At 41.9% G+C, this 16,821-nt stretch overlaps 1 protein-coding gene across 1 annotated transcript in view; it reads right to left on the reverse strand.

Moving 5' to 3' along the window:
- Positions 1–9,418: 9,418 nt before the first annotated feature.
- The window catches only part of IPO11 (importin 11), a 69,693-nt gene continuing 62,290 nt past the window's right edge, over positions 9,419–16,821 (reverse strand). The window contains exon 30 of the mRNA XM_035100450.3: positions 9,419–10,250. Within this exon, the coding sequence (XP_034956341.1) occupies positions 10,086–10,250 (165 nt within the window). The 3' untranslated portion in view covers positions 9,419–10,085. The remainder of the gene's footprint in view (positions 10,251–16,821) is intronic.

Consider the following 16,821-nt stretch of genomic DNA (forward strand, 5'->3'; position numbering starts at 1 on the left):
TCTTTCATAGTAGTATAGTATAGAATTTCATACTGTTCCAGAGGGTTGGTGTTTGGATATATTACTGCATCTATGCACAAAATGGAGGAAGAATAAACTTATTGAGATAGCTAGCCACACAAAGCTGACATGTGTTCAAATGTAGCCAGGACAGTAAGGTCCTCAGGCCATTGTTTAATAGACGTGGGTCTCACAGATCTCATAGAATTGGAAGGGACCCTGAGGATCATCTAGTCCAGGGGTCTGCAACCTTTAAGACAAAAAGAGCCACTTGGACCCGTTTCCAAAGAAAACAAACAAACTGGGAGCCGCAAAACCATTGCGACATTTAAAACAAATATAACACTGCATATATTGTTTCTTACCTTAATGCTATATAATTCAGTGGGACTTACTTCTGAGAAACATGGTTAGGATCATTATCTACTGGCTTTTAGACTTCTCAGATGTTCAAATGTAGTTACTGGCCAAAAAAAACCCCTCTGTTTAAAAATGCCTATTTAAAAAAGCGAAAATATCTTTAGAAACATGTCTTTTTAAAAGAATATACATTTCAAAATGTGTGTTTTTTGGGTTCTTGTTTAAATAGGTGGCAGATTAATGGAATGGACTTGTGCAGAATTAGTATAGACCAGAAATAGATGGATTTGTCCAACCATACAAAAAAGCCACCAGCCCCCCCCGGGGGGGGGCTATATGCCAAGGAGGGACGAAGGCGGTGAGGGGCAGTGGCACGGCTCCGACTCCTCACCGCTTCCCCGGGCGTCTGTCAGTGGCAGCAGCAGCAGGGGCCGGGGAACGGGAGCCTCCTCAGCGCTGGAGTGGCAGCAGCAGCAGCAACCGCAGGGGGCAGGCATGGCTAAAGCGCCCTCTGACTGTACCTTGGAGAGACTGAGTGGCTGGCGAAGGAAGGAAAGGGAGGGAGGGAAGGAAGGAAGGAAGGAAGGAAAGGACGGAGGGCGCCCGGGACGTGTGTGTGTGTGTCCCTCCTTTTCCTCCACACACACCCCGCCACCGCCCGCTCAGCTCTTCTCCTCCTTCCTCCCCTTCGGTTACATTTTTCCACAAGTAGCTGCTCGCCTCGCAAAAGCCCTTTCCAAGAAAGAAGACGTGGTGGAAATGTGAGACTGGAGGCGCGCACGCTGCTGGCCCCCTCGGGAAAGCCAGCCGGAAAGCCGGAGTCATGCGCTGCCCTGTGCCTCTTTAAAATGCCGTTGATGGCGCACGGCAGTGGAGGTCGCCCGGCAAAAGTGCGTGCCTCGCGATCGAGAAAAGCCGGAGCGCGCCCGGTGGACAAGGGGCGGAGCCTTGTTGGCCCAGGCCAGTTGGCCTCGTTAGCAGGGCCGGTGCTAGGGTTTTTTACGCCCTAGGCAAGATCACCTTCTGGCGCCCCGCACCCCCCCGAGGTGGTGGACTCTCCTTCCGGGAAGGCTTTGAAACAAAGGTTGGAGGACCATTTGGATACGTTAGTTGAGATTCCTGCATTGCAGGGGGTGGACTAGATGATCCCTGGGTGCCTTCCAATTCCACCCCATTCCATGATTCTATGATGCCTCTCTTAGAGGGTGGGGTAAAGCCTGACCAGCCTCCCTCTTCGGCCTCCCCTCCTTACACCCCTATTGGCCGATCACTCCATGCCTATCAAGCAATTCCCCACATGGCATTGGCCCACTTTGTACAGACTAGGGATGGGAGGGAGGGGAAGAAACAGAGAAGGGGGCAAGGCTCCCCCCTCTCCCTCACTGTCTGTCTGTCTGTCTGTCTGTCTGTCTGTCTGTCTCTCTCTCACTCACTCGCTCGCACACACACACACACACACACACACACACACCTTCTCTTTCCTCAGCTAAGTTCTCCCTGTCCCAGCGGCGATGCACCCAGGAGACTCCGCTGAGGAACCAGGCACCCAAGGCTTGCTGGCTTGCCCAGCCGTCTCCGGCCCTGGCGCTTGGCAGCACGCCCTGGCAGGCAGGGCTGCCACTCCGTGCCCGCTGGCTCATGCATAGGCTCTGTGCCCGGAGGGTTGCTGGGCGGGGCTCCTCGCTCGGCCGGTGCTTCCTTTTTAATTTTCTCTATCCCCGGCGTTGTCGGGCGAGGGGCTGGCCAGCGAGGAGGGGCGTCACGCCAGTCAGCCACTAGCGTGGTGCCTCGCTAACCCGCCCCTCGCCCGGCAACGGCGGGAGGAGAAAAATAAAAGAGGAAGCTGCAGCCGGCATGGAGGCGAGGGGCGGGCCAGTTAGGAGGGAGGGGCGTCAGCGTCAGCCAGCCAATAATGCGCCGCCATGCTAGCCTAGCCCGCCCCTCACCTCCTCCCAGGTCCCGCCCCCCAGCCCGGCAGCTTCAGGAAAAAAAGAGAGGAATTCACACGCGCGCCAGGGGAAAAAACCAAAAGAAAGGCGCACAGGGGCGCCGTGGGAGGGCGGCAGGCGACGGTGGCGTTAGTATCCGCCCCGGAGCCACGGCAAAGGTGTAAAAGAGCCGCATGCGGCTCCGGAGCTGCGGGTTGCCGACCCCCGATCTAGTCCAACCCCCTGCAATGCAGGAATATGCAGCTGTCCCTTATGGAGATTGAACCTGCAACCCTGGTGTAGTCAGCACCATGCTCTAACCCCGTGGTTCCCAGCGTGAGGCACACACACCACAGGGGGGGCCAATTTTATTTTCAAGGGGCAGAATTTGAGAATGAGTTATTAACAGTGAATTGCCTTTTAGGCTTCCTCCATGTGAATACAGTGGTTCACTTTTTGAATTATAAGAATTATATGTCACGGGGGGGGGGGTAATCAGGACTTTAGAGATGCTTAGGTGAGGCATGGCCCCCCAAAAAAGGTTGAGAACCACTGCTCTAATCATTTGAGCTATCCACCTCCTCAGGGTTCAAAGTCTAAGTCTCTTGACAACCATAAGGACTCAGCTTTGAACATCTGGGTAGCATTTATATTTTTCAATTAAGTCAGGCTGTAGTTTTAATATGAGCAGATGTTTTTGTTCTCCCCTTTTCTCTCACTTTTTTTTTCTTTCTCATTTCTCTGCCATATTAAAAAAAGAAAGAATAAACTTCTCCAGGTGCACCACACAGAAATTTGAAGAGAAGCCTGCCCATCATTAAATCACCCGCTAGGCTGAAATAAGAACATTCTGAAACAGGTATACTAAGTGCATTGGGTTTTAAACTTTGATGATGGTTGTTAAAGTTCTCTATGACTGATGATTTTGTAGTCAGGATACAGATATATTTTGCCGGTGACATTTTTACATCAGTGGGTGCATGAAATAAACCAGATTCCGCTTCACAGTATGCTAACACTATTTTTATGGACTCCTGGTACCCAGTGTTAACAATTATAACCTTCAGCTTTATTGGAAAAGGCCAGGATGAATTAGCACTTCAGTTTAACAAAGAAAAGTTAAAAGAACGAAGAGCCATGCATAAGCTCCTGAACTGTTTGAACTATTAGAGGGCTGTAACTTTTTATTACTGAGATTTCTATTGACATTTTGCAATGCAAACATCACTAATGGCAATGGAAAAGAGTTTGGAAGAATATGTTTCTTAGAGATAAAGACCATGTATAATAACCTTTAAGCTTAATAGTAACATTCTTCTGTTTACACTAGGGGTAGGACTTGCCCCTTCTGTATTTAAAGACAAAGAGAGAGGATGATACATGATGCTTTCTCCCTGTAATTAAAGTTTCAAAATGTGCACATTTATGGGAAGGTTTCTAAATGTATATTTAGAATCTGTTCAAAAACTTTCAGGTAACATTTGATTTTTTTGAGGTGGGGTCAGTGAATTAAAGCATGGGGGGGGAACAGTGACAATTATGCAGTTAACAGTGGTCATTTACGAAATACATGTTGATGATACAGACATCCTGGCATTGGTAAGGCAATTAACACACATAGTGTGATTGAAAATCCTTGGTCCTGATTGAGTCCACAAGTGACCAAGCACCAAACCTGTTATGGAATTGTAATTCAGTGATTTCACATTGAAGTTTCCCTTTGAGACTGCTTTGTTCAACGATGGCCACTAATGTAAGTTACAGAGTTTCCAAGGAGATTGAAATGTCTGGTTTTTGAATATTGCTACATCTGAAGTCAGAAAGGCATATGCCCATTTATTCTATTGCACAAAAGCTGGCTCACCAGAGTGCAAAAGGCATTGTTTGGAAAGCATCACGCAGACAACTAAACTGGATGAATATGATTGGAAATTTGTGGTGTTAGGAAGAACTGAAGCAGAAAACAGGATCCTGTGATCTTGACCTGGCCGCAGGTAGCTTGCCCATGTCTACAATTGCCCATACTTTGAAAGGCTTATGTTTTAATTATTAAATTTATATTCCACTTTTTTTGGTCCAAGCAGCTCAGGGTGGCACACACAGTCCCGTCCCCCTGCATTTAATCCCCCCAACAACCCTGTGAGGTGGGTAAGAGGCAGTGACTGGCCTAAGGACATCCAGTGAGCCTCATGGCCGAATGGATTGTTGTTGTTGTTGTTTAGTCGTTTAGTCGTGTCCGACTCTTTGTGACCCCATGGACCATAGCACGCCAGGCACTCCTGTCTTCCACTGCCTCCCGCAGTTTGGTCAAACTCATGTTCGTAGCTTCGAGAACACTGTCCAACCATCTCATCCTCTGTCGTCCCCTTCTCCTAGTGCCCTCCATCTTTCCCAACATCAAGGTCTTTTCCAAAGATTCTTCTCTTCTCATGAGGTGGCCAAAGTATTGGAGCCTCAGCTTCACGATCTGTCCTTCCAGGGAGCACTCAGGGCTGATTTCCTTAAGAATGGATAGGTTTGATCTTCTTGCAGTCCATGGGACTCTCAAGAGTCTCCTCCAGCACCATAATTCAAAAGCATCAATTCTTCGGCGGTCAGCCTTCTTTATGGTCCAGCTCTCACTTCCATACATCACTACTGGGAAAACCATAGCTTTAACTATACGGACCTTTGTAGGCAAGGTGATGTCTCTGCTTTTTAAGATGCTGTCTAGGTTTGTCATTGCTTTTCTCCCAAGAAGCAGGCGTCTTTTAATTTCGTGACTGCTGTCACCATCTGCAGTGATCAAGGAGCCCAAGAAAGTAAAATCTCTCACTGCCTCCATTTCTTCCCCTTCTATTTGCCAGGAGGTGATGGGACCAGTGGCCATGATCTTGGTTTTTTTGATGTTGAGCTTCAGACCATATTTTGCGCTCTCCTCTTTCACCCTCATTAAAAGGTTCTTTAATTCCTCCTCGCTTTCTGCCATCAAGGTTGTATCATCTGCATATCTGAGGTTGTTGATATTTCTTCCGGCAATCTTAATTCCTGCTTGGGATTCATCTAGTCCAGCCTTTTGCATGATGAATTCTGCTTTATATGGCATAAGTGTGGTGTCATGTCCTAGGCCGAATGGATACGAACCCCCATCTCCTAGGACATGACACCACACTTATGCCATATAAAGCACTGGAAACAGCCCCATACTGCTGCAGCTGAGCAGCCTGAGAAACAAAACCTTCATGGGATTCTGCAATTGCTCCCCTTCCTCCTCCTCCCCAGGAGTAGTTGGTGGGAAATGAATCATAGTTGCCTCACCTCCCATATCTAGAACACACACCACTGTTGTGGTGCAAACCGCACTTGGGATGATTCAGTTGGACTGCTGAAGGTTCTTGCAACCAGTCACTGAAGATCTATTGAAGCCAAATGATCAGGGACTTCAGGTCTGTGACCTCTCTAGGGTTTAAACTATGGTATATCCTCAAAATTATCTTTTGAGCATAGCAAAAATGGAATTTGGTGCTATCCAACAGCAATGGAACTGGAATTGGTTCTTATTATGGGCTATACTTAAAGAAAAAAAATCAAAAATTAAGTCCATTCAGATGTTCCAGTTCTAGAATTCTAAAGATTCACCTTGCAAGCAAGAAACCTATTTCTCCTTAGCTCTTAAGGGGGGGGGCAACAAAAAAAGGAGAGAATCCCACAATATTGTCTTATGCTTTGTCTAATGCTTTGTACCAGCTATGCCAACAGCTTACAAGTGATTGATCAATTCTAAATTGAGATATCAGAAGAGCACCAATCAGCAGAGTCTGGGGAAATGATTTTGGGTTCCAGATAGTCAGATCCATCCAGACAGCAAGAAGTTCTACAGGACATGATACTGTTTGATAGGTTGTTCGGGGTAAAACTAAACAGCCTGGTCCCTATCTCAGGCAATGCCTCTTCCCCTGTGAGCACTGACCACCCCACACCCATTTTTCAATGAGACCAAGCTCTCCATCTCATTGGGAAGCTAAATTGGCTTTCACATCTTTTTCTGTAGAACTCCCAACGCTGTGAAACTGTTTTCTGAGAGATGTTGACACAGCCTCCTCCTCCCTACCTACTTGCGGTTCAAACTCAGGCAATAGATCACAGGATTGCAAAAGAGCAGATTTCCTTCAAGGGAAGGTAGAGCACAGTTCTGACTGTTTTTGAAGCTAGGGCTCCAAGGAGACCAGTTCTTTATGGAGTATTGAAATAAAAATGCAGGAGAGGCAACACATCACACAGTTGTAACCCCAACCCCCCAAGCATCCCCCTCAGTAGCAGCCGAGTTGGCTGCTGCTCAAACAGGCACTCTCTCCACTTTATTCCATGGACTGTAGGACCATTTACAGATGCCAGATCACATCAAAAACATGAAATACGGGGAACTTTTAAGTAATCTAATGCGGAAAACCTGCTTAATGATATGAAGGAATTTCATGCAAGGAACTCTGCAGGAGAATCTAGATCACTGCAGGATTCACTCAGAATAAAGGGAGAAATTATCACCATTCTTATTTTGCAGCAATATGGCTTCTTAATTAAGCTGGGATTTATTAGGGGTGTCTATGAAAAGGAGAGATTTCCACTGATCAGCCACTAATCCCTACAAATCAAAAAGTCATACTTGATGGAAGCCCAACGAAGTTCTGAGCTCCTCAAAAGGAAAAGCAGGCTATAGGCCTATTGACTGAATAAACACATGAATATTGACAATTTTAAACTCCGTAGGCAAAGAATATCTGGCAGATGTAAATGGAAGGAGGCTATTGTTGGTTATGAAACCATCATTTTAAATTCTGACTTTGTGAGATTCAGGATTCATCACATCGCTTATTATTTAAAGGTTCTTTCTCTTTCACAGAAGGAATTCTCATTTATAAGAAGACCTTTAAAGATGTTGATAGACTACAACTCCCATCATCCTTTACCACTGACTGTGCTGACTGGGGCTGATGGGAGCTGTGAGTCTAGGGGTGAGATTTCTCATCATGAGCACACACAGAGAGCGGGGGAAGGCGGAGGGAGAATGAATGTTCCAAAATTTAGCTGCAGCTATTTTAGTAGCCAAACTCAGTCAGGTTTAAAGCTGTACATTTTGTGAAATTCCGTAATCCTAATGGTTGCATTACCATTAAAACATTTTACAACACCTTTAATTGTATCTTAATGTTATTTCGGCTTTAGCAACATTTTTTGGCCTTAGGCTGCAATCTTATTATACATGCTTACCTGTAAGTCCCACTGAGCTCATTGAGAATAATTCCTGAGAAGGGACTGCAATATAAATCTCTGACTAAACCTAAGGTCATGGGAGATGCACAATGGAATGCAATATGGCAATATTGCTACTTAAAATTCACTGCACTTCTATTCTTTATAGCTACAAGAAGTGTGTTAAAGGAGGCACTGCCTCTGAATTACTGATAAGGGTTCTATGCAGTCTTAGAGAATAAGAAAGAAGTGGGGTATCGTTGGAAAATGTAATTGAAATTCTACTCTTTTGAATTCTGGAAACATCAGGTTTCATTTTCTAGTACACTTGTAACCTACAGTTTACATGGCAAACTTGGCTCCCCACAGTTGCAGAGAGTTGCCAGCTTCCTGCAGCAAGCATTATACTAACGTTTTGATTGCATATTTCTGATTTGTTTCCTTAAAAACTGATTTCTGACATCAGAGAACAGGTGAACTTAAGAAGCCTTGCCTAAAAAGAAGAAGAAAGCCTCTTCTTAAAACAGGAGATTAGGAAGTGAGATAGGAGAAAATAGAATGAAGGTTCTGAGAACCTACAAGCTTTCTCAACTCCCTATCCTTGATGTGCAGCCTTTTTCATTTTCCCAGATAGACTTGAAGTCTGTCATTCCCATTCTCCCAGAATCAGCCAGAAGGACACAGCAATAGTAAGCACTATCTCACACCTCTTAACCACTTTAAAGGGGGCGCTTTTCTGCCACAGGATACATATCCCCATGTTCATTTAGGGTGTATAATACAGGTGAAACTCAGAAAATTGGAATATCATCGAAAAGTGCATTTATTCCAGTAATGCAACTTAAAGGTGAAACCAATATATGAGATAGAGGCATGACATGCAAAGCAAGATATGTCAAGCTTTTATTTGTTGTAATTGTAATTATTTGTCATTGTTGTTGTTTAGTCATTTAGTGTCCGACTCTTCGTGACCCCATGGACCAGAGCACGCCAGGCACTCCTGTCTTCCACTGCCTCCCACAGTTTGGTCACTCATGTTGGTGGCTTCGAGAACACTGTCTAACCATCTTGTCCTCTGTCGTCCCCTTCTCCTTGTGCCCTCAATCTTTCCCAACATCAGGGTCTTTTCCATGGAGTCTTCTCTTCTCTTCCAGCTCTCACTTCCATACAACACTACTGGGAAAACCATAGCTTTAACTATACGGACCTTTGTCGGCAAGGTGATGTCTCTGCTTTTTAAGATGCTGTCTAGGTTTTTAAGATGCTGTCTAGGTTCCCAAGAAGCAGGCGTCTTTTAATTTCGTGACTGCTGTCACCATCTGCAGTGATCAAGGAGCCCAAGAAAGTAAAATCTCTCACTGCCTCCATTTCTTCCCCTTCTATTTGCCAGGAGGTGATGGGACCAGTGGCCATGATCTTAGGTTTTTTTTTTTTGTTGAGCTTCAGACCATATTTTCTCCTCTTTCACCCTCATTTAAAGGTTCTTTAATTCTTCCTCACTTTCTGCCATCAAGGATGTGTCATCAGCATATCTGAAGTTGTTGATATTTCTTCCGGCAATCTTAATTCCGTTAATGTCGTTAGGCGGGTCAATTATAAATGGAATGTAATTAACGAAATGTAATAGCGATGTTTATTTTTGTATTATTGTAACTATTTGTTTTATTACAGTGGAATTTCCAAAAGAAAGCATTTGTAAAAATTTAAAGAAAAATAAAAAATAAAAAGTTGCATTACTGAAATAAATGCACTTTTCGACGATATTCTAATTTTCCAAGTTTCACCTGTATATTCACCTCCCATCATCCTGAGACCAGGTTATCAATTTTGAACTCACACACAGAGAAATCCACCACTGGGTCCATGTGCTACATTTTAAATCAAAATCATTTTTGAGGAGCTAAGACAAAAGCAAATTTATTAAACCTTTACATTCTACAGGTTATCAACATACTTATCAACATAGTAAATTCAAAACATTTGGATGACCTTATTGGTTTTCTTTTTTTGCAAAAGACGTCCAACTCCCCATAGAGGAAACCCTTAGAATACTTGCCACTATTTATACTATTTAAATTGAAGACTCAGTTGAGGACTTGCTCACCTCACATTCCTTCCCTCCACTCTTAAAACCTTACAATTAATTACAAGTTGAATCGTAAACAAAAGTATAAGGCAGTCTAATAGAGCTCATATCCTGTAGCCACTATTTCTTAAGTGTTAGGAGCACATGATTGAAAGATCAAAGCCACAGCCATTCTACAAACAGTAAATTAAACACCTGCTTTTATATCCTCTCGCGTGCGGAAACCTTTACTCGATATGCAAATTGCATTTTCGTGAAGCAAGCATGTAAAACTAATTAGAAGAGAGTTTATATTTATTATTTCAATCTTGTCTTAATTGGAAAAAAGAAGAAATCCAACGCCATAGCCTCTTTTTCCGTAGCTGCAAAAAAGAAAATCTCTCTTAAAAGGTGGGGTTTGCAGTTAGATGTAAGGCTGCCTAGTTTGCCCTTATAATGTTGAAGTGAAGAAAAGAGAAGTAGAAAATTTTGTCTCTGCTTTTTCAGAAGCCTTGTAAGAAGTCTTGGAGTTGTGTGACTATTTCTGTATCCACAGTTTCCATGAGCGCCTGAAAGCCTTGTTCTCCCAGCAATTCCTGTTGTGCCTTTAGCTTCTCATATACAAATTGCTGCAGCGACACAGAGTGTACTGGATCCTTCAGTGCAAGCTGTGGGATACAGATAAGAACAATATATAATAATGAAAACAGCAGGCAAACCCAGCGCAACGATGACTCATTCATCTATTTTATAATCTAAGTTGGAGCTTTTGTTTTCTGCAATTCTTACATCTGCCCATTCCAAATTCTTCCAAAGAGGAACTCTTGCTATTTCATCCATTGAAATTAATCTTTAGCTGCAGTGCTCATTAATTTAACATTGCTCACATCCCCAAACGACAGATATCTTCATTTTTGCAGTTTTACCTCTCTCAGGAAATTTTAAAAGCCTAAGTACCACTGTTAAATTTCTCATTAGCCAACTAAGGCAGATGCTACACCAAGAAATAGCTCAGAATACCCAGGCTAAAAAAGTGTGAGGCAAAGCAAATACAGTGGTACCTCGACTTATGAATGACTCGACAACCGAATTTTTCGATTTACGAATGGGGCAAATGGCTGCACGCTTATGAATTTCTCGACATCCGAATGGAAACCGCAGCGGTTTTAGATAGGGTTTTTTTGACTTACAAATTTTTAGATAGGGTTGCTTCGACTTACGAATTTTTCCGTTTCCAATGCATTCCTATGGGAAATCGCGTTTCCAATGGCGCTTTCCGACTTACGAATTTTTCGACCTACAAAGGTGCCTTCGCAACAGATTAAATTCGTAAGTCGAGGCACCACTGTAGGTGTTAAGATCTTCACATCACCAGAGCTACAGCCTCAGCCCAAACATCAAGCAGTCTTACTTTCGGATTGGTCTGACTGATCTTTCTCCCTCTGATTATAAACATACCGTATATATTTATTATTTGAAGGCTGTGGAGTCTCTTTCAATGCTCCAGTCCTCAGTGAGATACACACAGTGCCTTCTGGCAACATTTCAAAAGTGAAGGTTTAGAAAATACCAAGTTTCAAGACCTCAGCTACGAAACAGAATTGCTATGGAAAATGAGACTAAAGAAAGCCCCTTTTCTATCTCCTTCCCAAGTAATTGCTGAAGAATTTCCTTCAGCCATAAAAACAACCATGTCCTCTAACTGTGCAAGATATTGTTCAGAGAAATCTATGGGGAAATCTAAAGGGAAAATGAGAACATAAATTGCAAAGTTCTGTTTGAGAAAAGCCCCTTATGTCATGTAACATTAGCTATTTTTCAGAACTGCATTTCCAACAGATTGACTGATTTTAGAAATACCCTCCCCCAAATAATTCAATGAAGGGGAGAAAAACTTGAAGAAAACTCTAAAATAGCAAACTGTACCTTCAAACAGAAGCTTACATGGTGATTTACAATGAATTAATAGTAGTGTTTGTGTCCAAAGTTTGGGAATTGGGTTTAAAATTAAAACTCACTTTACCACCACAAATGTCAATAAGATATAACTGGAGGGTTAATAGGAATTATAGTATGGAAAGCTGCAATATTAGGAACAAAAACAAATATGGATGCTCTCTGCTTGGAAAGCCTGAAACCTGTCCATTACTGGTCAAGAAACTGTTTTCTTCTACTCTCTTGAAATAAAGAACAGCTCTGTTGGAAGAAGGTTTCCAAATCTTTCCCATCCTCAAATTCTTTTCTTTTCTGAGATTGCACGCTCTTTAATCCCTTCTCCTGTTTGTTCCTGTGGTTGTGTGGTTAGAGTGTCATTTGCAGAACTAGAAGTTTCTATTCTAGACCTGCTCATCTCCCCCCCCCACGTCCAACGTTACTCTTGTCTTCTGCAATGCCAAAGAGTGAATTTCCCCTCTGAAGTGTACCTTATGATGCCATTGGCCCTTGAGTAATGGGACCAGATGTAAGAAAAAGAGTTTTGATATATATTTCTTTTTAATCATGTAAGAACAACTTGAAAATATAATTTGGTAAATTCTGCAATTTTGTGTTAAAAATATAATTTGGTAAATTCTGCAATTTTGTTCTGCAAATTGTTATGCACTACTTTATCAAATTAACGATTATTTGCCTGTCACAGTATTGTTGTCTGAACAAAGACCTAAATAGGGATAGTACTGTAGCCCTGCTTCATCCTGTGCATTTTAACTGTCAATTTATTAATAGCATCTCATCTCCCTAGGCAACAATAAGAAATCACTTATTCTGTCAGGCTAGTTTAACCAACCTTAGCAGTTTTCTAATTATGAGAGCCTCTCCAAAATATTTTTAGCAGGCAGCAGCTTCCTTGATAGAACAGCTTAGTTAGCTGTGTCGCAAAATGTTAAAATGGAAGTTTGACTAAAGTTATCATATTTCCAGAATCCAGCAGAATAAATGTGCAAAGTTAATATTGGCATTACAAAGGTAGATGTTATAGCCATATACAGTGGTATCTCAGTTTAAGTACACAATTGGTTCCCGAAGTCTGTACTTAACCTGAAGCGTACTTAACCTGAAGTGAACTTTCCCATTGAAAGCAATGGAAAGTGGATTTATCCATTCCAGACGGTCCATGGAGTACTTAACCTGAAGCGAACTTTCTCATTGAAAGTAATGGAAAGTGGATTAATCCGTTCCAGACGGGTCAGCAGAGTACTTAAACTGAAAATACTCAAACCAAAACGTACTTAAACCGAGGCATGACTGTATAATTTCCCAGATTAAGGGCCGTGTCCAAAAAAGTCATTGTGTGTTTGGAACAACTTCCGCAAGCTCCACAGAACTTCCCCCATACATTGGTGGTGGGGGAGCAGGGAGAGGGAAGTGCCACTGCATTCATGGAAGTCCGCATGGAAGTTCACAGTTGGATACAACCCAGTGTATCTAGCAGTTACCGTATTTTTTGCTCCATAAGACACACTTTTTCCCTCCTAAAAAGGAAGGGGAAATGTCTGTGCGTCTTATGGAGCGAACACACTGGGCGGCAGCGGGATTCCCTTGAGCGGAGGGATGCCTCTGCCGCCAGAGCCATGGCCCCCAGCGGCGGCAGAGGGATGAGCAGCCCAAAAGTGGGCTGCTCCTTCCTCCTCCGCCGCCAGTGGCATTGATTCAGAATATTTTTTTCTTGTTTTCCTCCTCTAAAAAAACTACGTGCGTCTTATGGTCAGGTGCGTCTTACGGCACGAAAAGGGCGGTAGTTAAAAGCACTGACTGCTTGGTGTGGTGGGTTGCTGTGAGGTGGCCGTTTTGGCATATATAAATAGAATAGAAATAAATAAGTAATAACTACACCCCCACACCCTGCATGTGCTTTTAGGAGGGGACCACCTCCAATATGTGTGATGCCTGACAATGTTATTTGAGGCATTTTTTTGGAAATTAAAAACTAGCTTTGTGGCAATGGCTGCCGCTGCTGTTTCATTTCGGTAAGAACACAAAAAGCTGCACCGCGGAATTAAAATCAGTGCCAAGAGACTAATATTTAACTGGGTTTTAGAAATTTAGGCAGATCCGCAAATGGCTCTGAGGCAATGAGACTAAAGAGTCCCAAGAGCTTAAGTATCCTAGAGAAAAGCAATTCGAAAATCGCATTAATAATTAATATTTTGTACAATTAGTCGGTGTATTGTTGCATTTTTATTTTTTACTCCATTATAAAGTTTGTCTGGCTACATAGCCACTTAATGCCTATTTTTGCTCATATCTTATAATTATGGTTTAATCAAAGAATGTTTGAAGTAAAACATTAGCACTAAAGACTGTCTTTAGGGAAACAACACAACACAGATATCACAAACTTGGGTTTGTGCCCAGGCTTTACCGTCAGCAAGTCTTACTTGGCTGTGAAGTGAAAGGAGGGCTTTTTCTGTGGTGGCCCCTGAACTACCTATTTCCACACCATGCATTTAAAGCACACTGTTCCCCCCAAAGAATTCTGGGAACTGTCCATTGATAAGGATGCTGGGAATTTTTCTATGAGGGGTAAACAACACTTCCCAGGAATTTTTAAAGCCATGTGCTTTAAATGTGTGGTATGGATGTAACCTCAATTTCTCTTGCATCTTATTGAAAACTGGCAAACTTTGGCTATTGGTAAATTGAGCTTTTTTGGGGGGGGCTGATAATTTGGCTTTTGTTCTGAAATCTGTATTGCTGTTTCTAGCCTTGATTCTAATTTATTGTATATTATACTTTACATGAACCATTTTGAGAACATTCCTGCTGAAAGATGGCATACAAATATAGCATGCTAATAAAAACAACACATGTAATTCTACACTGCTGACTTAAATGCTCCGTAGTTTTGTATTTTGGCAGCTTTATTGCTGCTAAGCAGTAAAGCTGCTAGGGAATGGAGAAAAACCCATAAACTACCAATTTCACCAGAGAACTGAATTAATAAATTTATGTTCTAGCATAATTTACATACACTATCAGGTGGAAACACAGTCAATATTTTATAATGTACCTTCTATGAAAAAAAATCTATATTGTTTACACATTCAGCAACCTCCTTTTAGGACTTGCTTTGGGGAGTGCTCCTTCAAAGAGGCAATATATATTTCTAAAGCTCCTTAATTTTAGAGCATGTTGACTAAAATGAAAGAAATAAAATTAGTATACGTGTTTGGATGATTAAATTCTGGCGTGTACAAGCTTTATGGACCCCCGCACAACTGCTTTGCTTCTCGTTTCGCAACTTTAAAGTTGGCTCTGTGTATGTCTGGCTTATTAAGCCAGGATTTGATCATCTAATCCATGTAAGAGTTATAAAATGCTTCCTCCCCCCAGGTGAGATCAACAATACCCTTACCCCAAAGTCTCCTTCCTTTTATTAATATATACGGTTCATACCAGCCCCCATTAAAAAGTGCTGGAACAATAATTTTATTTCAATTACACTCAATGAAGAATGTATCGAAAATGTCAAAAATCAAGTGAAATATGATGCTAATGAGATTTGAGAGGTAACCTAATTATACTCTTTGAAATCAATCATTACAAAGAGACAAATTATTTCAGTCATTAATGTATTTCTCAATTAGAGTGTATTACAGTGTAGAATGGGGGGAAACCTAAACAAACCACAATTCCTAATGTAATGCTATTAAATCCTGCAAATAAAAATTGCTCATGATTAATCAGCATGTTCTTAAAGATTTTTAAAGCATATTATGCTAAACAAAGATTAAGTCACAAAATAGGGATTTTAATATATATTTCTGGTTCTAATAAGCAAGATTATATTTTTTCCTACTACAATACAAGGAATTGTAAGGCTGGAACTAGAGCTTACAAAAAGCAACAGCCCTGAGTCTCCTCATCTTTCCTATGTCATTGGCTACCATTACAAAATCTGAGACATACCATGGCTTATCATGAACAAGCAGTGAGTACGTTGCTGAATTGCTCCCATTTCTCTCCTCCCTTCACTGAACTGGAAAGAACAAACCTTGGCTTTTGTCTACAAGGGCATGTGGACCAATGCTCATGGTTTGTTTCTCCAAAAGAAGCCAAACTAATCTTGGCCCGGCACTCTGGTTTGTTTGGAGAGAAGCAAACCATGAACACAGGTTCACACACCATGGCAAGCCAAGATCTGTGCTTTAAGCCAAACAGGAATGATTCAGCAGCATGCACAACTAAGCCATGTGCATTCATAGCAAGCCATGGTAATGTTCAATTACACCCAGTGTCTAGTTTTCGCCTCGGAATCTCAGCATAATAATCCATGTACTCTGAACCAGTTGAAAAATTCTTACTACAAATCAACTGCAAACACATAATAAAGTGTGTATTCAGGCAACTGGGAGTTATGCAATAGCCCCTTAAGTGCTTATCATAAGGAGAGGAGGTTCTAATAGTATCCCACAACATGGCTGGATCAAGTGTTAAAACACATTTGTGTGTGTGTGTTTTGGAACAGCTATGATAGGGTTTTGCTCTATGAGTCAGAGGTTGTGAATGACTGCTACTGATATGGTTGTTACCTGCCACAGAGTAAAATTCCAAAGAGGCTACTATGTGGTTTTTAGCATCTAAATCCAACCACTTGGAGATCACATTAGTAGCTGAGGGCTTTTTTGTGTGCGCACATGGACGGCAAGATATATGTATTTAAAATTTAAATTTACGGTACGAAATGTTCATTTGGAATGAATGCGAGTAGAATAGAAATCAAATAGCTAACTCAATGCATAATAAATACTCACAACACACAAATGTCTTTTTGTTTGTATGAATACAATTTGTGATGATTTAGGATTTCAGTGCTAAAATGACTCCCAGAAAATTTGGTGAGGACCACCAATCAAATCAAATCTTAATTCTAATCACAAACAAGGCCATTCAGATTCAACAAAAAAGCAGAAGCAGCTCTCAAAAACCAAAGAAGCATTGTGACTTTAACTGGCTTAGCAGTCACTAAATCTACTTATGTTAAATGATTTTAACTTTATGAGAAAAAAATGGAATTATTGTCATTCTAATTCCTATGGTTTGTGATAGTTCTTCACTTAGCCAACAGGAGGCATTCTTCACCAAACTTTAAAGTACTACAGTCTAACTTCACAAGTTGAGACATTTCACAACTCAGTTATTTCTGTTTCTCTGTTCCCTTCCGTGTTGGTGCCAGCAGTTCAAGTGTAATATACCTAGAATTAGCGGCCAGGAAAGGCCTAGGTAAACCAGCCAAGTTTT

This window comes from Zootoca vivipara, chromosome 10 (assembly GCF_965207765.1).
Source record: "Zootoca vivipara chromosome 10, rZooViv2.hap1.1, whole genome shotgun sequence".
In the NCBI taxonomy this organism is placed as follows: Eukaryota; Metazoa; Chordata; class Lepidosauria; order Squamata; family Lacertidae; genus Zootoca; species Zootoca vivipara.